The following is a 21,276-nucleotide window of genomic DNA, read 5'->3' on the forward strand; positions in this document are numbered from 1 at the left end:
GTTGAAGGGTCTACATGTACAAAGCAGTTAATGTATTGCACTTGTCTGACTGGATGTTTTTAATACCAGTGATGCTCAAACCTCATTTGCAATGGTGTAAATAACAAGAAATCCCATGAAAGTCAATGCATCTGTATTATTATAAAGTTAATGTCAGAGCCAGTCATGCTGGTAGCAGTTATTAGCTACATTTATTCAAATTAGTTCTAGGCAATTGCTGATGTAAGTTAGAAATAGCCATTGTTACTTAAATTGTAAAGAGACTAAACAATTTATGTAACAATATTCCTTCTTGTTTATTCACATTAAAAATGCTATAATAAACTGAACAGAATTACTCAATTCTGGTAACAACACAGAAGTATTTTGTAGCCTGCTTGATAGTATGATGAGAGAAGTATCTGGCCTGCAAATACAGTTGAATTTCAGAAAATGTTTTGCTCCATTGATGGTTGGAATTTGTATTACTGGGACACTTATGAAGAGAGATATACAGGAGTCACAGCATTTGTTTTCAGGTGAAGGCTTCCCAAACTGCTGGTTTGTGGCTGGTATTTCAATTCATAGATTATAAATTCATAATATAATGCCAGAGGGGATCATCTTGTAATCTTGTCCCCGTACCAAGGACACAGTATTCTAGTGGCAGTTGCACGACTGCCAAAAGGAGAGGTAACACAATCTTTCTACTCCTACTTGATATTCCCATTTATACACGCGAGGTTTGCCTCAGGCACGTCAGCCAGTATTGAAACTGTTCACATAGCCCCATGTGCTTCCTAGCACAGATATCTCCTTGAACTATGTTTTCCTCTCTAATTTGTGTATTTAAAACCTAGTTGTGACATTTCATGCATTCACTGCATGTAGCAGTGGCTAAGGAGCTCTGTGTGCTGCTGGTTGTGTGTTGGCTGCAGATCTTCAGTAACCAGTTTCTGTTATTTCCCCATTGTTAACTGGAAAAGGGTGAGACTTCATCACTGTGGGACCCATCAAAAATAAACCGTTTCTTGTTCCAACTCTAGTTATAGCTTGAAATGATCATCCAGTTTTAAAGTTTTTATATGATCAGATGACTTTTCATATGAATCTATTTAATCAAATTGTGTTTGGGCATCGTGAGGAGCACTAAGCAAATGAGGGATGTGCCAACCAGGAGAGCATCTGGTAGCACTCCTCCACACTACCTGCCTGGCAAGAGCAGACAGAAGCACCTGTGCCCATCAGGACACATTTCCTACTTGTTCAAATGTGTATCATTAGGCTAACTGGGAGAATAGAGTTCCTGCTGCAGGTATTGAACAGCCTCACTGCTGCTCTCAAAAGAAATTCTCTGTCTTGGGATGTTTCGGCTGCAGAAAATAAAGAGATGATTTTTAAAACAATAAAGGCCAAAACAGCAGCCTTTAAGCAGTTTGGGAGGTGGGTTTGTATCTTCATGGCTTTTGTAAGTTCTACTGTGAAGACAATGACTGTCCTCTGGCAACTTGTTCATAATAATTATCACTTCCCTGGTGTTGTTTATGCCAGCTACAGTTGTTAACAGTGGTAAAATATAGCTTCTCAGTTTAGTGTATTGATACAGTTCTGGTGTTCAAGCACTCTGGAATAGTAATCTACTTGTGATATTGGATTGATGTAATCAGTACATCAGTCCAATAGCACAAGTAGATCAGTACATAAAAAGCTTGGAAATTGATTTTTTTTTTCAACAAAGTGCTGTACTGAAAAAAGACTGTACAATGTTGCATGGGGTAGTTTAGTTCCTCTAGCTCCTTCTAGTACTGGGACAATATGTAATTTTACACTTGGATTACAAAATTTCAGAAAGTATGGATTAAAATCTTACAGAAAAAAATGATTTATCTGAGTACAATGTAATATTTTTTTTCATCATTTAAATAAACCTCAGACCCCATTGCACCTGTGGAAGGGACACACTCTGGAGCAGAGGAAGTGTGTGAAGAGTGTATATGGATGCCACTGGAGCAGCTGCTTCCTGGGAACAGCATTTCCTACAGCAGAATGGTTTAATGGGGATGCCCAGACTACACAGCAACTTATTTCTAGCCATGCCATCATTTCACAATACAGATCATGCCAAAATGGCACTGATGAATAATCTATCAGAAGTTGTTGCCTAAACATTCCCTTTGTTACCGACATTTTTTAAGAACTACAGAAAATACCATCTCTAGGGACCTAGGAAGCTGCAAGTGGTTGAAGATAAATAAATTTCAGGTGGGCTCGGTGTTGCATGGCAGAGTCTGGGTATTAAATGGAAGTTAATGATGTTCTCACGTTTGAAACAAGGGCCAAACAGTGGTTTCAAAAGTTTTTTGGTCCAAGAGGAAGGAAGCATTTTGAGGGTCCAGAGAACACTTGTCACTTGGTGTGTTAGTGTTCACAGCATTTTAATGAAATACCATTTGAGGGAAAGGGGAGCTCACACAGTTGCAGTGTACTAAGCAGTCCTCTGCACCTTCAAATATGTAGTCTTCAAATAAACCCCATATAAGATTTTTAGGTTCACTTATGAATGAAATGGCTCATATAAGCCATATATTGACTCAAAAAATGGAGTAAAATTAGAAAAGGAGTGGATGTCTTTAATATCTCAGCTGTTAGGCTGCCAAAATGCTGTTAGAATATCTATGTAACTGAACATGAGAAATTACTGAGATGACCAGATAATAAACAGAAAATATCTCATCAAACCAGTGTCAAGTTTTGCAAGTCTGTGGTCATTTCTCTTGGGTAATTCAATGCTCTGCTGTCACTTCAATTATATTTATAAAAGTATAATTAAGCTGTAAAAATATACCTGGTAAACACTTGTTTAGGAAAAATAGAGCAACAGGAGCAGTGCAAAATGCAGTTCCAGAGATGTCAATACTAGTTTTTAATTGGAGAAGTGCTGGTTTAGGTGGTCTGTCACTGAATTTTTGATGTGTGTTATCTATCCAGAGGGACTGAAACTGTATCAGGGATTTTGGCGATTAGAAGATGCACAATATCTGATGGTGTTTCTGTGCTTCATCACTTTTTTATGTATGCCAACTTTCACAAGCTGCTTGATTAACATCCCTTTTCAAGCATTTGCTAGAGAAAGAGCATTTGTCTCTGTGTCAGTTGTTCAGGAAATTTTCCAAAAGCTTAAACTGTCTTACACTAGCATGAGAATGCTTATGAATCCCACCTTCGGAAATTTTAGGATACAAGAAAATGCCTTTGACTATAATTTAGGAATGCTGTTATCTCAGATTGTGAGTCCTCAAGCCTGACTTCACTTGTTCATGTTGATTAAGAAAAGTAGAGTGTAACTATAGCATTGTGACAACAAATACTTTTGAAGCAGCCTGGTTCCCCATTTTCTGAATGAAAAGAGGAATTGTTACTTGTAGTAGAGATTGAATTGGTGTTAAATGATGGAGTTAATTCTTTTAAAGTTTCCGTCTTGCCATTGTCTATAGATGAGCACAAAAGGAAAGCTGGGAGTCCCAGAAGAAGTTACTAGCTTTTTTCTCAGTCTGATAATAAAATAAACCCGTGCTTCAACCAATGCAATCCACCAGAGTCAGACCTCTTAAATATCATGTAAAGTAGTCTCCTGCCTGATTAATTAACCTCCTAGATAATTGAGTGCTTTTAACTAGATCCAGATTACTACAACTGGTTTATTATATCCGGGAGGCAAGAAAAATAGCCAGGATTCTCTGGACAAGTTATAACTCTGCATTAGCAAGACATTTCAAAATCCTTCCCATCCCTCTCCATCAGTTTTTAAGTCAAATGAAATCTGTGTCTACTATTTTTTCTGTTCTAACTCCTCAGCTCTCCCTTAGCAGCTTATCTGTTTAAAATTAATTGTTGAACTCAAATGTTCCAGAGCATAAAAATTCTTTTTATCATGTTCGCAGACATATTTCCTAAAGTTCTCCATCACACTGCTTAAAAAACATTCTCTTTTTGTAACCCATAGTTCTTATTTTCTTAATGTTGTGTTTCAGCATTTATCGACATTTTGAAAAGATTTTCAGTTGCCATTTTCCTGTGTTTTACATACAAAAAGTAAAGAATGAATTAAAACTCAGAATTAAAGTGTGTTCTATTATTCATTTTCATAAATGACTGTTTTTTCTCAGCATTTTCATGTAACTACTCATTCAACCAACACTCTTTATTTTCTGCAAGATACTAATGGCAGTCTCAGTTCCCCTTCCAGTAGATGCCCTCTTTCTAGACAGTTTGAATCATTCAGTTCTTGTATCAAACCCACAAAGATTTTTAATCATTTGGGAAAACTGAAGGCCTGTATCACCACAGCATATGAGTAGTCAGGTTTCAACCTTATCAGTAGGAGACAAACTTAGATTAAGACACAGCAGGAAAAAACTAAAACTAAGCCTGCTGAGAAAACTGGACCTTTAATTCTTAGTATTTCTGGTCAAATCAACTCATTACCTTGATTTGCTCACCTCTTTCAAGTTTCTGTGTTGCCACATAATTCTCATTTAAAAGAGTTTGTGGAAAAGCAGTTTAGTAAGGAAAATACCAGCTCCTATTCTTGGTTCTGGTAGGTAGTCATGTAAGTAATGAGTTGTAGCAGACTCCATAAAGTGGTGGTGGTGGTGGTTACTGGGAAGATCATTTCTTGACCATTTTCTGGGGTGGTGCTGTGTGGGGCCAGGAGCTGGACTCCATGGGTACCCTCAAACTCAGGATATTCTGTGACTGACAAGGTCATTCAGTGTAGCTGCAAAGCCTGCACATGGTTCCAACCTGACAGAGAGACTCTCTCTTGAGCACCAAGAGAAGCAGTAGCTGTTTGTGGTTGGGCAGGTGGGAAGAGCTTCCATTCAAAAGGAAATACTGGGCTTAAACTCAAGGAAATGTCCGTGTACAGAAGATGTCTAAAAAGGATGGGCTTGTGTAGGCATGTCAGAGACAGGACTCCAAAAGTGGTAGTTAATTCCAGTTTCTTTTCCCAGAAAGCTTCAGTTCTTGCCTGGCTTGTGCCACCACTCCTGTAATAACTCCTGCTCTGCCCCAGCCCTGCCTTGATTTCATGGTATCCTTCTGCTTCACAATTCTGCAGTCCTGCTGAACTCCTTTAACTCCCTCACTGTCCTGTTTGAGCCCTTTTTACAATACTAAAGCATGTTAAGAAACTGGAAGGTGGAAAAAGCAGTAACCAAAGACATGTATATATAAAAAGAGATGCTCTTGCCAAATCATCTGCATAGAGGTTAGAACATTATTCTTCACATGTTTCTGTCTCTTGCAGGGTGGGAATAATGCAGGTCATACTGTCGTTGTTGATGGGAAAGAATATGATTTTCACCTATTTCCTAGTGGCATCATTAATCCAAAGGCAATTTCTTTTATTGGTAAGACATTTTGGAAAATATTGTTAAAATGACATTGTGTAGTGGATAGCTGGAACTGTACTTTGTAGTAACAAGGAAAGAAAAACATGACTGTCAGTCAGATTTGCTTTAGCTTCAGCTGTTTGACTTTTATTTCACTGCTGCTTTAACATGAAGAGTTACTCTACTTTTAGTGTCAGTTTAGTTTCCACTGTTAGAAAACTTAAAGCAAGAACAACTTAACATGTTCCTTCTTATACTTTGTGGTAAAATTTGGATCCCACCCTCTACTTGTACTTTCTTTTTATACTTTCAGAAATATATGTACTATTCTTTGAGCACACAAATGCCAGGACTTAGCTAAATAAATGATAAAAATTAACTCTCACAGCTCTTTACTGACTTCCAGAAATAGGTGCCAAAATGCAGGGCTCTACTTAGGAGGTCATTATCCTGTCCCCTTTTTGTTCACATCACCAGCTGTTTAGGGTGATGTTGTATTTTGCTATAAAGATACTTGGTGCAGATGGCATCATAAAAAGATTTGCAGCATTCACTGGACATTAAACTCATATTTAAATGGTAGGCAAATTTAAGCCTCTTATCCAAAGTTTTGATTATTTCTGAGAGAAATCATGTACAGACTGTTCAAGAAATGAGTGTAAGTTCTAGTGAGTCATAGAGTTTCAGTTTTGTTCCATTTAATAATTTCCAAGTGGATAACTAGAATCTATTAAACATTTTTTTCTCTCAGCTAAATATGGTGTGTTGTCCTGCTTTCCTATTTACTCCCTTGTCAATTAGTAATGACTATAACTTGAGTTATGCTAAATTTAGGCTGAGACAGGCTCTTGCATATATTTCTGACGTTCCCAAGAAGGAGGCAGCAGCTGTTTCCAGCCCACTGCATCACTAATCCTCCATGTCTCGCCAGCGCTGCTCTTTATCTCTCATGGATTCTATTTTGTAGCTCAAAAGCAGGGGGAAGGCATTGCTAATGTATCACAGTACTAGTCTGAGCTGAGTTTAAAACAAAGACCTGAATATTGAAGAAGATTTAAATATTTTCACACAGGCTTGTCAGTGTGGTAAGGCCAGGGACTTCTTTGAGCTTTTCCCTGTGAACAATTGAGGTGGGAGTAGCAGGGCAAAGTCCACCATGAACAAAGACAAGAATCTGCTTACTTCAGCTGGCTGTGCAGCAGCCTGGCACTCACGCCTGAAACAAACCAGCTCTGCTTTGCCTGGGCTTAGCAGCCCAGCAGCTTGCTTTGGATAAATCAGGATTTATCCAAAAAGTATTCAAGATCACTTTGTGTGAGCTCTAGTTTTACTTCTTAAATAAAATTTTAGACAGCAAGTAGATGTAAGGCCTTTTGGATCCTAAAAGGCCTTACAAGCCTTACATTCTAAAAATAAGTGTTTTATTCCTTGCTTTAAAATAAGTCATTTATGTTCCCAAAGGTAATGGAGTGGTTATACATTTACCAGGCCTGTTTGAAGAAGCTGAAAAGAATGAAAAGAAAGGTTTGTATCAAGTAATTTTTAACCTACCTTTATATTGGCAGCCAGATTGAGGGTTTTTGTAAGCTGTTTTCTGACCATAAGTATTCAGTGCACTAATAACATTCTGGATTTTAAATGAGGAAACAGTATTTAAAATGTTGAAATGTGTGATAGTCTTTAAATGTATTTCCAAAAGCAGTCTTTTCACAGGTTGCATGGAGTTTTATGGCCTTTGATGCCACATTGGATGGAAAATCAATCCAAAATGTGTGCTAAGCTTCTCTTGACCTCAAATAGGGATGATTTAACCCAAAATTTCTGTGTCCAAATATAAACTCAGTTGGTTCTGCTTTGAGCAAGGCTTTAGACCCTATGACCTTCCAAGATCCTCTACTTCTTAGATTGTTTTATGTTTCTATATAGAAATTCTTCATTTTCTGAGGCACAAATAGAGTTTAAATGATGTGCTGTGTAGCAAATTAAACAAGAATATTTATTTATTTAAAGAATTTTGTGTAAGCCACAGCATTCTGGCATTTAAGAATTATCTTTGTCCGTACCAAAATGAGAAAGCTGATAATTCAAAAATGAGAAAAGTTTCTCAACAGAAACACTGCTGCTATTTGATATTGTCTTGTGGTTTATTCATTTTGTCTACAGTTATCTTAACAAGAAGCCATATAAACTAGCAGAAAGACGGAAAAAGTAAAAGCCAATGTCAAAGCTCAACCAATCAGCACAGCTGAAATCCTACCTTTCTTCATCTTTTGACAGGTTTGAAAGATTGGGAGAAAAGACTGATTATATCAGACAGAGCACATATAGGTAAGTGAAGAGTGAAGGGGAAAAAGCCCTCACAAATGACTGCTTAGCTCATGAGACTAAATTAAATTATTATTCCACAGAGCAGCTGTGTATTTGATCTAACACAGCTTCTTATTATGTTGTGTAACCTGAAGCATGATAATGGAATCTGTGTCCACTGAAGAGTGATGTTTTACATGTTTTCACAATGTTTAAGGAGTATTCCCTCTGTTTTCACTTGAGGAGGCTTGTGCACTGTCAATGGCAACAGAGGCACTTTGTCTTGAAATTATGGATGTCTGTGATTTAAAGAATACTTTTCTCCTTTGTTGTCTCACTATATCCATTTGATTTTCCACTGCAGTGTTTGACTTTCACCAGGCAGTAGATGGGCTCCAGGAAGTGCAACGTCAAGCACAAGAAGGCAAAAAGTAAATATTTCCAACACCCTCATTTCATTAATAGTTACACAAATTTGGAAACTCAATGTAATTTTGGAAAACAGAAACGCTGTGTGTCTCTGAAGAGCCTTGTTGATGTTAATAATTCTGTGCTTCTGTTCTGTTCCTACTTATGTTAGTGAACAAACTGTCCGCCAGACTCAAGGCCTCATGCTTTACAGAATACCACAAATATTAGCAATATATGTGAAGCCTGAAAAGTGTTAATATAATATATTTATTATTATAGAATTTTAATATCATTTTATGTCTCAGACACCCTGCCCGTTATATGATTTTGCTTTGACAAAATTACTTGGCATAAAGTATATTTTTGCACGTATTTATACATTTTGAGGGGGGTGTTTCTTTTTGCTTAGTATTGGCACAACAAAAAAGGGGATTGGACCAACATATTCTTCCAAAGCTGCACGAACAGGCCTTCGGATTTGTGACCTCCTGTCTGACTTTGATGAATTTTCTTCAAGGTACAGCTATTTTCATTTGTAAATATTGTGTTAAAGAGTGATACATTTTGCCTGACAGATTTGCTTTTAAGGAGATGTTTTTAAATATGTGTCTGAATTTTGTATATAAATTGTCTAGAAGGAGAAGAAAACTGGAAAGAATGTGTATGTGTATTTCCTGTACTTCACAGAGTTTCTCATAATTTAAAATGGAAGTTTGAAAATTGGGAAATGCACTGGTTGAGGTATCAGAGTCCTGAGTATTTTCTCCCTATAGCTTTCAGTATATACTGTTATAATATAAACTGAGTTCTTGCCAAAGGTTCTGTGATTCTCTGACTATGTTCCTCACAGATACAATTTCAATTCTTTACAGATTTAAAAACCTGGCACAACAGTACAAGTCAATGTTTCCCACACTGGAAATTGATACAGAAGGACAATTGAAAAAGCTAAAGGTAAGGATTTATTACTTGAAATATTTACTTTCATTTTAAAAGGTAAAAATGAAGTGTACCAGACATACCACTTATTAGCTAATTTAGATGAAAAAGACATATGTTCATTATTATAAAAGCTTTCAATAACCAGTAGTTATGCTTTGTAGTAGAATGTGCTCTCTTGCTGTAGGCATTAATGTTAAGCTCTGTGGAGGATTTAATTCTCCTATAATATTTTACTTTTTTGAATGTTGTTTAAAATAACTGTTGTATCAAAAAAGTCAAGAGAATGTAGGGTGATGACTTCAATTAGTGTCCAGTGTGTCAGTGGGACTTCCTTGCTTACTGAAGAATTGTTTGTGGAAGCATGTTTCAAGATTCTGGTATTACAAGAGAATTGTCTTTTTACAAATAAATCCAGAAGAGCCACTGGTAAAACAGCTTTCATGAATATGTAAGGAAAGAGGATGTTAAAAATACCTCTTACCTTTCCCACGTTTTTTCTTTTAAGTTTTTGGATCTGACACGCTGAGGATATTTTTTAATGCTCAAAAGGACTGATATGTTTTTCTTTTGGTGCTTGAACTAGTTCTAAGTCCCATTCTCAGTGTGGCTAGACTATAGCACACTATCTAAAGACTATAGCAACAAAATTCAGTAGGTATACTGCATCTCTGTGAACAGAAATGACACAGAAATTATGGCATTCTAATGTCATAATAAGTAGTATTTTCTTATATGAGTGGTTCAATAGATTGAAAGGAGTATAAACTAATGGTTGTATTTTTCAGGAAAACACAGTTATTGAGGCTGGAAGCTTAGACTTATCTGTATGTTTTGTCTTTCAAAAGTGAACACAGTGTTCCCTGCTTCCAGCTATTGTCTGGGGAAGCTGACATTTGTACTCTATTTGCAGGGATATGCTGAAAAAATAAGACCCATGGTTCGAGATGGTGTGTATTTTATGTATGAAGCTCTTCATGGCTCCCCAAAGAAGATCCTTGTTGAAGGAGCCAATGCAGCATTACTTGATATTGACTTTGGTAAGTTATATTCTAAACTCAGCTTAACTCCTAAGAGATCAGTTTTATTTTGATTTGTGTTTATATTGACTTTGCAAACAGCAGGAAAATAGAGAAAATAGTCTTTCCTTAATAGGAACAGATCTCCCAGAAGTAAAGCTCATTAAAACAGAAATTGTATCATTAACAGGATTAGTGTTTACGGTTTAAATATTGATTTTTACTGAAGTTTATTCCAGTGCAGCTAAAATTTCACTGCAGATATTCTTGCCTTGATTGCTTTTAAATGTGTGTGCACATTGCCAAACAATCCAGGTACTCATTGCAGTGCAGTTTAGGTAATTCCTCTGCCATGGGAGGAGGATTAAACTGGTGCAGCAACCTCTAAGTCTTGCCACTACAGTTGGTCTCTGCTCTGCTTTCTTACCAAAAGTCTAATTTAATCAATGAAAAAAGAATTAAGGACTGAAGAGATTCTCCAATCCAGAGTCACTGTGTAGAGATCATAAGTAACCTCTTAAGACTTAGACAATTTGTGGCAAATACTCAGAGCCAGTTGTAAAGAGCACTGGGAATGCCAGTCTGTGACCTTTACACCAGGCTCTCCATGAACGTAATGGAAATAATTTCTGTGATACACAGAACGTTGAAAAAAAAGCTTTACACAGCAGAAGCATCATATAATAGATCCCGTGCCTAATGGAGGCAGTATTGAGATGCTTTTGAATTTCTCCCTCGTGTGCAATCCTCAGTGAAAGTTGTAAAGGATGAATGACACATAATAAAAAGAATTTGCCTCCCTCTTCGGCTGCTGTTCCAGTTTTGCTTTAAAGCCAAACATAGAAGCGAAAACCTTCTTTGAACTGATAAAAAAACAGTCTTTGTTTCTTACCATTGCTGACAGAGAGCTGTGCTGCTGTGTTTTCCTGGCAGGCACGTATCCCTTTGTGACCTCCTCGAACTGCACCGTGGGCGGTGTGTGCACCGGGCTGGGCGTTCCTCCGCAGCACGTGGGGGATGTGTACGGCGTGGTGAAGGCTTACACCACCCGCGTGGGCATCGGCGCCTTCCCCACCGAGCAGATCAATGTAGGTTTAGTGTTACAAAATGGGCTGTACACTGCTGGCAACAAGTAACTGTGCAATGGTCTCGGGTTTCTGTGGTTGAGGTGACCCCCGAGGTATTAGAAAGTCTTTTTTTTCTCAGCCCGGCGACCAAAGAAGAAGTCGAGATTTGTCGGTTCTGCTTTTCAGGGTTGTTTATTTTTTCTTATCTATTACATTCTTTCTCTGACCTGCTGAGATCTGTCCAGCAGGATGTGTTGTGGCACACTGACTACCCTTGGGGTGGTGTTAACTTTTTATACTACATACTATGTATACTTATTTACAATAATTTTCCACTACCTGTCACCTATGTTACACAGTCTGTCTCTACTCTAAACCAATCAAAAAGTGTCATCATCACAGCAGAAGATGGAGGACAGAAGAAGAAGGACAGGACACACCCAGATTCCTCCATCTTGCTTCTTGAACCCCCATTCTAAAACCCAAAATTCTACTTTTTCACCCTGTGACAAATTAACGATCATTCTACTCAAACCCTTGTGGCTTGTAAATCCTCACACAAAGTTGGTCATTCTTTCCATGGGCTAAAATCAAAGGCACAGGTGTTTTTGACTCCGTGCCAAGGTCTCTGTGCCCCTTGCCAGGGTCTCGAATCACCCAGGGCAGCCAGAGGAATGTCCTGTGTCCCGACAAAATGGGATAAGGGTTTTCCACTCATAAATAAGCATGGTGATAATAACGCTGAGCAATCACACCCATGAAGAGAAAATAATTACATTATGGTGCTTGTCCTGAGAGGAGAGAAACATGAGTGTGATGATGTTACATTGCAGTGACCACGCTTCTTTTGTAATGATCAATGTGAAAACAGATGTCACCATCTTATATAACATCATTAGGTGTATTGCAGTGAACAGAGTTTGTTGTGGACTGGAACTGTCAAGTGCATCCCAGAAGAGTTTAAATTACAAGAACAACTTCTGTGCTTAACAGCCTGTGTTCTGTGTGATTTATAGAATAAATGTGGTGTGCGTGTCAGCCAGTCATGCACAAATGGGTCGATAAAAACAACAGGAAAGGTTTCAGTTATTTTAAACTGTCTGCTGTATTTTCATTATCAAGAAACTAGAAAGCTCAGGATATTGATTGTGAGCTATGCATGCAGCAATCTCTAGGGCAGTGTTCCGAATCTAATTTAAGGATTTAGTCACTGAAATCCTTTCTTTAATGGCTCAGATGAGTTGATGGTATCCTTGGGGTTTATGAATCATGAACATAAAGTTTCTTCCTTCTTTATTTTTACCCTAGTATAGCCACTGGCAGTCTGAATGGAACAGCTGGCAGTCTCATACTGTGGTAGAAGCACGGAGCCCTTGGTGTTTTGACCTAAACCTTGTACAAGCATTGATCTTGTTCCAAGCATTGACCCCAAAAAGGTGTCAAAAGACCAGATGAAGAAACTAAATGCAAATGAAATTTTGTAAAGGACTGAATTGTCAAGAAAATTTTCCTATTGGATGAAGAAGGGAAAAAAGTCTCTCCTTGGAACACAAAAGTCATAATTAATACATGATTTGAAATGCAAGTGTTTGCAATACAAAAATCCTGTGCATGAGGGGATTTGTTATCTACCTTAGTTCTCCCTTAGTAATTTTTTTTTCCCTGGAAAATAGCTTTCAAATTGGCGCAACTGTATTTTTCTTGCTATTCGTCTATATTTGTTTGTATTTGTTTTCCAGCCATGTTTTCAGTGAAACACCATCAGCATTCTCTCTGTCTTATTCTAGGAAATTGGAGATCTTTTACAGTCCCGTGGCCATGAGTGGGGGGTAACTACGGGCAGAAAGAGGCGCTGTGGCTGGTTAGATCTGGTCATTTTGAAATATGCTCATATGATCAACGGATTCACTGCGTAAGCATCACAGATTTTGCGCTACATTTGGAAGGGATAATTTTGTGCTTCGCAGAATAAATATGTAGGTAACATTAATATAAGTCCAGTAAAGTGTCACATTTTGAGCAATACAATAATGCACAGTGGGCAACTGAGAATTGTCTTAATGCTAATAATAATCTGATTCCTTTGACTTTTTTGTTTTTCAAATTGAGTGATTTTGCAACATGATAGCTGGGTTTTTTTGGTACATGTTTTCACTTTGCTTTCATCAGATGGCCAGTGTAGACTGGATCAATATCTTGGTTTTCTCACAGTTTACTCCAGTGTTTTTGATCCAGTGCTTTCATACTGACTTGTGCTATGGTCTAAAACCTGTTGGATTTGAGGTTTGGTTGACTAATGGATCCTACTTTTAGGACCAATTCTGCATCATTTGGAGCCACTACCTTGATAAGTGAAATTAATGGAGTGATACAAGAGTACAGCAACTGCCACAGTTGCAACCCCTAGCCTTCATTCCAGTTTCAACAGTTTAATTTATTTACAAAGGTGTAACAAAATATTGTTATAAATTCTGCTTTGAATGGGCTGTTTTATTTTCTCTGAGACCAAGTGGCTTCCTTGGTTGATGCATTCAGGCAAACTTGTCCATGTATGCAAATTCGTGACCCTGAGCATTTTAATATATTATAGACTTAAACATAATTTAATATCATTTATGCTACTACTGTTACAAAGGAACAATGGTCTTGTTCATTAATTTATTTAAAGGGGATTTTAGCTTTGGCGGTTTTTTAATTGGATTTATATTTTGCTTTAACTTATGCAGCTCTAGTTTATGTGGAAAATTTTAAGAAGGCATTAGGTTTCCTTCCATTTCAGCTCTGTATAATTACTGCACTCCTATCAACAAAACTATATCCTCTCTGATAACTATGATAAGTAAAAAAACATGGGGGGATTTAAAAAGTTGAAGAACTGGCTCTATGGTGCTTCTTTCTCAAAAAGTCTCTTCATCCTTTCATTCATCAAGTACTTACTAAGCACATATATCCTGGGCTATATGCACATACCTGTCTAAATCCTTAGCTGCTCAGATTTTTGCCAGGCAACATCTGGAATATTGTTCTGGAGAATTTGACTAGTTTTAAAATGCAATTTTATTCAATTCAGTGGATAATACAGTGGAATAATGCCTTCTCTTGCGGTTCCATTTTTGTCTCCTGATGTGTTCATTCACAAAATTAATAAGGTTCATTAAACTGACAGCACAGCCCAGTCACTGAAAGACAGGATGGGATCCTTCCTAATGAGCTGCACAAGTGGTTTTAGTAACCAGACTATGCTTGTTGTGTTATAAATGTGTAATAAGTCACTAAGTCTGTCAGACAGTTGTTGTGAATCAGCAGGAATAACAGAAATAGTCCCTGTCAGTGATGTCATGTGTCATACCCATCCAAACCAGGCCCAGCAGGTGCCCCTTTCCACAGTCAGAGTGTGTTTCCATGCACTGGGCTGGACACTGCACCTGTGTGAGCAGCCAAGCATTTGAAAATGTCTTGGTATCTCAGTCGAGTGTTCATCCCAGAGGTGTGAATTCAGTTAACAATAGTTTAATACATTTGTGTATTTCTTCTGGCTGGGCTGCTTAAGCTGGATTTTTGAAAGGGGGAAAAAAAAGAAGGAAAGTATTAAAAAGAGGATTCATCATGTGTGTAACTAACTGATGTTTTTCGTGCAGTTTGGCATTAACAAAACTGGATATTCTTGATGTCCTTGATGAAATTAAAATTGGTGTTGCCTACAAATTAGGTGGGAAAAGAATTCCATATTTTCCAGGTAAGTTGTTAAACTTCTATGTTCATTTTAATTTTTCCTGCCTGTTGAGCCAATTTTGCTTTTTAAAATCAGACTTAATTTCTTTTTCACTAGACATTCTATGGGAATTTATGGAGCTGCAGTATCTGTGTAAAGATTGCTGTACCATTACATTGGCATTTTCCATTTACCTTGCATCTGTGTACAATGGCAAGAACTTCAGAACAAATAAAATCTTGTGTTAGGGCCTCTATGTGTTGTGCCATTAGATTTTTTTATTGGCAAAATCAGGAGGCTGACAGTCAGCAAGACTCGAGTCAGTGACTGTGTATCATTGGCAATAGCACTTAATGAAACAAAATTGAAATAAAAGCTGTACAAAAACGAGATGGAAACCAGCAGAATAAAGCTGCTACTGGATAGCTTTATTAAGCTTTATTAACAGCAACAACACTGTGGTTAATAAAAATATATATTGCCCCCTCAATAATGATTCACTTTTTAGATGTAATGATACATAATTTTTTTACGTTAATGATGTTTTCAAGAGATGTGTAACAGTCTCTGCCAAGAAAAGGGTTTTTTTCTGTTGAGCTGTAGGGGATTCCAGAGGCACAGGGTGGATTGACAGTAGCCAGCTTTCCCACCACTCTTGGTGGTTCCTGGCTGCTATGGACATAATGAGAATTCCAGGGAGGAAAAGCTTGTAGACATCAGAGTTTTTCACAAGACTAATTTAACCTTGTTCTGTAAAGAGGAAACTTTCTGAGACAGTAATGCCTTGTCTGCTGTTTTACTCCATGCAAATCTGAACCAAAAAGTGGAAGTACTGTAAACCTCAAAAAATCTTATTTCCTCAAAAATAAAACTGTAGCGTTGTTGACTCCATGTTGACAGCATAGAGTACATTCTACAGTTTTTGGAAGAGGAAACTGCATGCCTGGATCATCTTGAATCAGATTTATCTTCCTAAGTATCAGAATTTAACCTCAATTAAGAATAAAGGAGTGAATGATTGAATAAACCAGTAAAAATACGATTTCCTCATATGTCAGATTTTAATTGTTGTCAAAAGACTTTATTTGTCAAGAGCCATAGATCTGTTCTCTTAAGGCAGAGCAGCTAAAATCAACTGTGACAAAAGTTGTTCTTCCACAGCTAACCAGGAGATACTACAGAAGGTAGAAGTAGAGTATGAAACAATGCCTGGGTGGAAAGCTGACACAACTGGAGCACGAAAATGGGAGGACCTCCCACCCAAGGCCCAGAATTACATCCGCTGTGTGGAAAACCATGTTGGCGTGCCAGGTATGTTTCTTTGTAAGTGTCCATATGAGGATGCCACAGCAGACAGACACAGCTCAGTGAAAGTGCTCAATTTGGTAGTTGAAAGTCACTTTATTTGGGCAGGAGGAAATGAAAGTACCAGTGGTTGGGCTGATGGGGGTAAATGACAGCTTGCCAAGAAGCAGCAAAGGGTGGTGTTCAGCAGGCAGGTCTGCAGTGCTGCAGAGAGCTCCAAGATGCTGCTGGCAAGGATTTAACCAGAGGAAAGATAAACATGTGTTGTTCTTGGAAAATGACCACCTTCTGTCAGTGAAAACTTAGGGGTCTGTGCACTGTGCTTCAGCATGTAGTTAAGCTGATGTCCTCATCTCCCCCTTCCTCTTTGCATCCTGCACTGCATCCCTGTTTGAACTTAGATGTCTTTGTTTTGGTTTTTTTCCATTCTTACTCATACAAGGAATTGTGTTGCATAACAGGTAGAAGATTGCTTAGCCCAGTTCTTCCACTTTGGAAAAATGAGAATCTTAACATCAATCTGCAAAGGTCAAGCCACCCAGTTTTTTTCAAATCTAACTGCTAGAACTCTCAATGTGCCAAGAGCTAGGTGTGGTAGGCATGAATGGTGGCATTTGCAAGAGAATTTCCACAGTAACAAGCTTAGACAACTGGCATATGTGCTTTTGTTTTCCATAAAGCACCTCAAAGGTCACATCAGTGGAGTACAGGCTGGTTACAGCTGTGGCAATTCCTGTATCAGTCACGGGTCAGGAAACATCTGATAGCAGAGACTGAAACTCAGAGAATGGCCTGTGTGTGGTCAAGGACACACAAGGGATGTGTAAATACAGCTCCCCTTACCTTTATTCCTCTGGTTTGCTGTGCAAACTCAGGATGCCTTGCTAGGTTTGATGGCTAAAGGAGACCGGAGACCTACCCACAGTCAATTCTATAGCATGGGCAATAAAACTGCAGTGGAACAGCTACAGTGTGGAATTTGGGGTGGAATCTGCTCACACTGCATAATGATTATAGTTAGAGCCTTACATTTAAAAAATTACAGTATGTAGGCATTACTATCTCTTGTTCCACATCATGCAGACTTCAGAGTCTGGCACAGCTCTGGCTTCCTCTCTGCAGGGATGTAGCTAAACATCCTGTCTCTCAAAACTATTGCACTTAAACCTGCAACAAACATTCCTGACCTTCTATTAGGCCTTCCATCTGCAATGCTTTGTGTTTATGGTATGATTATTTCATGCTTTCAAATTTCAGTATACTGCACTTTTAGTCCAGTAGTGCAGCTGGAGTAGAGGGATTTTTGACAATGAAACTTCCTCCCCAAAATTGGTCAGTCTGTAGTGAAGCATGATGAAAGGTGAAAATTATTCCAGTTCATTGATTATAGTGTTTACTCTCAGTAATTGTTCTAACAGATGTGTTTTCCTCCCTAGTTAAATGGGTCGGAGTTGGGAAATCAAGAGAGTCAATGATCCAGCTGTTTTAAACAAATGAAGAACTTCAGTGATGAGAAGCACAACTTGGCGTTCATCGGTTCCTTACTGCTTCCTCTTGAAATGGAAATGCTATTTAAAACCAACAAATTCTTCTAGGAATTAAATAGAAAAAAAAAAACATATATTCTGTATTGTAACATTTTATTTAAGTTCTCAGTAAATTCAGTGTAAAATCTCCTTGGTGTCCATCATCAAAAAAGTGAAAATAAGTACTCCTAACAAAATAGGGAAACCATTTTTTTCAATTGATCCATGTTATTATTTGAAGGTACTTTACACCTATATAGTATTTCTCCTTGCTGAAACCAGTATCAAGCCTCTTGCAATAATTATTGGGTAACTTTAGAATTGTGAAGCTTGGATTTTTTTCTTCATATGATAAAATATTTATGTGTCTGGGTTGGCAGTACTGCAACAGATACCATGCACTGAAATTGGTTGAATTATAAAGATTTTCAGTTTATAAAACACAGCAAAGTTAGGTGGGTATTTTTGACTGCACAAAGCAAGGCAAACACAATTACATATAATTTTTATATAATGTTTTTTGATAGCCTGCTAAAATGAATGGAGAGCAGCTAAAATGTAAAATGTATTTATCACAAAGCCTGTTCAAGTAACTGAGATAACATCTGTAAAGGGGCTAAATTGGAGAAAGCTGAGCTGCTTAATAGTTCTTTGAACTATTCTGTGTACTAACAGGCTGGAGACTGTCAGGAGTGTGGCCTCCCTTTTATGCAGTAGGAAAAGGAATTAGTGAAGGTGGAAGGAGGAGAGTGAGGAGAGTGGAGCTGAGATAGCACGCTGCACTTTCTCCACGAACGTGGGACATTTCTTCCTGCTAGTCCTGTGATTGAAGTTTCCCAAGTTCTGTTGTGGTAGTCTGTTGAGGAGCCTGGGACTTGAGGCTCTGTAAGGCACTCGCTTCCACAGCTCATAGGTTTCCAAGAATAAATCAATGCATGACTCAATGATGACTGCTGCAGTATTTACACCCCTCACACATTTTGACCTTCCTCAGCAAAATGTAATGCCTATTTATAGAAAGGGATAACACGTGGCAGCCAGGGTTGGGACGTGTAGAAGCTTTGGAGAGGTCTCAGAATCTTCAAGAATGTACTTGGACTTCTTTGTGGATCTTCTAATTTGTAATGGTTATGCATCAAGAGCTCTCAAAAAAGGCCTACCTCTTGTAGAGGAACAAGATAATTCTAGAGACTGAATTATTCCCTACCAGCAAAATTCTCCAAATAGATGTTCCTTTTTTATGTATGTCTCAGAGAGCTATAACAATATTTTTATATCATTCCCATGGGGTGTAGAAATGACATCAGATCCTCAGTGGTGCCATTACGCAATGTGTAGAAACAGCCCTTTTCTGACAACTCCAAGGGTACAAAACAATAATACTTGGCATTAGAAATGGAGAAAAAAGGAAAACCTGACAGGAGAATGTGCCATATTCATCCCCTTTGTCTCATCTCACTCAGTATCAAATAGCAGATAATGTTCAAAGCCATTTATGTCAAAAAACACTTTTAAAAGTACCAGTGCAAAGGACTAAATGCAACTGTTTATGGATGTTTTGCTGCTTGTAATGCAGAATTCTTACACCATCCAGCTCTGGTGCAGTTTCTCCATGACCCAGTTCATTATAGAGTCTGGCTTAACACACAAGCAAATACTTTTTTTTCCCCTTAAAAAAACCAACAAGAAAGATCCCAAAGCTGTGAGTCTTACTTCTGTTTTAACTCCTTGTCCATCTTTGACAAAATGTTTAATCTCACTGCTGCTGGTTTTGCAATCTGTAAAACTGCAATCAGTAATAACATCCTCACCTCTTCAACACTGCCTTTTGGAGTTCCCTGGGTCAAGCCCTGCAGTCCTTGATCTGAATTGAGGAGGAAGCTCTCCCCATCATAGTTATAGCTGTTCTGTTGAAAGACCAATGAGATTTCTGACCTTATTTAATGTTTGCAAAGCACTTCTGAAAGGTACTTGGTAAGTGCTAATTATCACAAGCACTGTGAAGTGTGCCTCATTCATATGAGGTACTTTAAGCATAAAGATGCTTGGAGATACAGTAATTAAGTTTTGTTTTCACATGGCTTAACCCTGTGACATTTGCCTTCTGAATGATCTAGAGCTGTTCCTTTTCTTGGCCCCATCTTCTTCCTTGCATTTGTGCCACTATATTTAAACTTTGGTTGATTTACAGGCAAAGTCCACAGTGACTAACAAGCCACTTGGTGTGCTAAATAACTGGTTAAATTATCAACTCTAAGCTGAGTGCTTGGCATATTGGAGACAATAGATTTTATAGCATAATTTTCACAGGATTATTTTCCACCTAATCTTTTTTTTTTCTTTCATTTTTCCATTAAGTATCCATTAGATCCACATGGCATGTCCTTGCTTTCAAGGATTCATCAAAAAACCCAGTGATGTTGTCAGTGAGCATGATGTAACAGGCAATTATCCCATGACTTACTCTGTTACCATAAAAATAATATCATGCATTTCATTTCATAGCATGGATATTTTAAATAAAAGTTCTACTCCTATTAAATTTTACATGTGCTGTCGTTGAGTTAAATGTGAATACTTTCAGGCTTTTATGAAAAAGCTCTTTCATCTACTGAGAGACACAGTGCTTAATAAGAACATTTTACCATAAACTTCCTTTAATTTTGGCTGTTTTCCATGTATGTTATTTTGTATTGCTTGGAATTTCATTTAATAACAATCACTGTGATGAATTTAACTACTTCTTTCTCCCTAGCCAAATTCAATAATAATGGCTAAAACTGGCTGATGCATCATCCTGTTTGATATCTGGATGGAAGAATAAGGGAAAATGTTTATTGAAAAACCGTAATTTGTGGTAAAGATTACAGTTTTTTAAAAGCAGCAGTAACAGATTCACTCCTGCACAGTAATGTTTTTGAGATATTTTCTGACACTTACAATATGGCCTTCCTAGTGAGATTTACACTTCCTAACACATTCAGGATAGGATTTTGAAGCTTTTGTATTTGGCTATATATGGTCTTACGGTTCTGGCATAATGCACTTTATAACAGGAAAGAAAATGAAGCATTTCCATAGTAATGTGCAATCTATACTTACACCTTATGCAGATTTTTTTCAAATGATTTTTGGATCCACAGCTGTTTATTTTGTCCTTGAAGATGTATTAAAACAGATTTGAAGTAACAGTTTGGGTCTCCATTCCTCTTATTTTTTAACTAAATGTACTTCACACAAAACCTGGTTTAATATTTCATGAATTTTAGAAAATAAGTAGCAGTATTAGTGAATGAAGGTATGTTTTCTCTCAGCCTATATATTTTCAGCGTTTGGCCTTTTTTCACAAATTCCACAAACTTTGTCTCCCTTTCCCATTTTCATACTGAGCAGGGATCTACCTTTACCACTGGGATTCGTGGTTAGTCGTCTTTAGTTAGCTCACCTGAGTGACCAATGGTTTTATAAGGAAAAATACAGTTTCTAAGTGATGTAGAAACTCTTGCAATAAAAGTTGGTTCAGAACAACTGATGGGAACTCCATGAAGCTCTTTAAAAGCAAAGGTCAGTACTGGCTCAGATAAACAATTATCACCTCTAAAACTGACTGGGTTTCAG

The 21,276-nt window shown here is 37.7% G+C and overlaps 1 protein-coding gene across 1 annotated transcript in view; it reads left to right on the plus strand.

Annotated features, from left to right (window-relative positions):
* ADSS1 (adenylosuccinate synthase 1) overlaps nt 1–20,849 on the plus strand; it is a 28,635-nt gene extending 7,786 nt beyond the window's left edge. Inside the window, exons 2-13 of the mRNA XM_059850449.1 lie at nt 5,288–5,390; nt 6,834–6,896; nt 7,650–7,700; nt 8,044–8,110; nt 8,500–8,607; nt 8,963–9,044; nt 9,943–10,069; nt 10,982–11,136; nt 12,903–13,027; nt 14,754–14,851; nt 15,989–16,138; nt 17,569–20,849. Coding sequence (XP_059706432.1) covers nt 5,288–5,390; nt 6,834–6,896; nt 7,650–7,700; nt 8,044–8,110; nt 8,500–8,607; nt 8,963–9,044; nt 9,943–10,069; nt 10,982–11,136; nt 12,903–13,027; nt 14,754–14,851; nt 15,989–16,138; nt 17,569–17,621 — 1,182 coding nt within the window. The 3' untranslated portion in view covers nt 17,622–20,849. The remainder of the gene's footprint in view (nt 1–5,287; nt 5,391–6,833; nt 6,897–7,649; nt 7,701–8,043; nt 8,111–8,499; nt 8,608–8,962; nt 9,045–9,942; nt 10,070–10,981; nt 11,137–12,902; nt 13,028–14,753; nt 14,852–15,988; nt 16,139–17,568) is intronic.
* The last annotated feature ends 427 nt before the right edge of the window (nt 20,850–21,276 follow it).

Source organism: Haemorhous mexicanus, chromosome 6 (assembly GCF_027477595.1).
Source record: "Haemorhous mexicanus isolate bHaeMex1 chromosome 6, bHaeMex1.pri, whole genome shotgun sequence".
NCBI classification, from domain to species: domain Eukaryota; kingdom Metazoa; phylum Chordata; class Aves; order Passeriformes; family Fringillidae; genus Haemorhous; species Haemorhous mexicanus.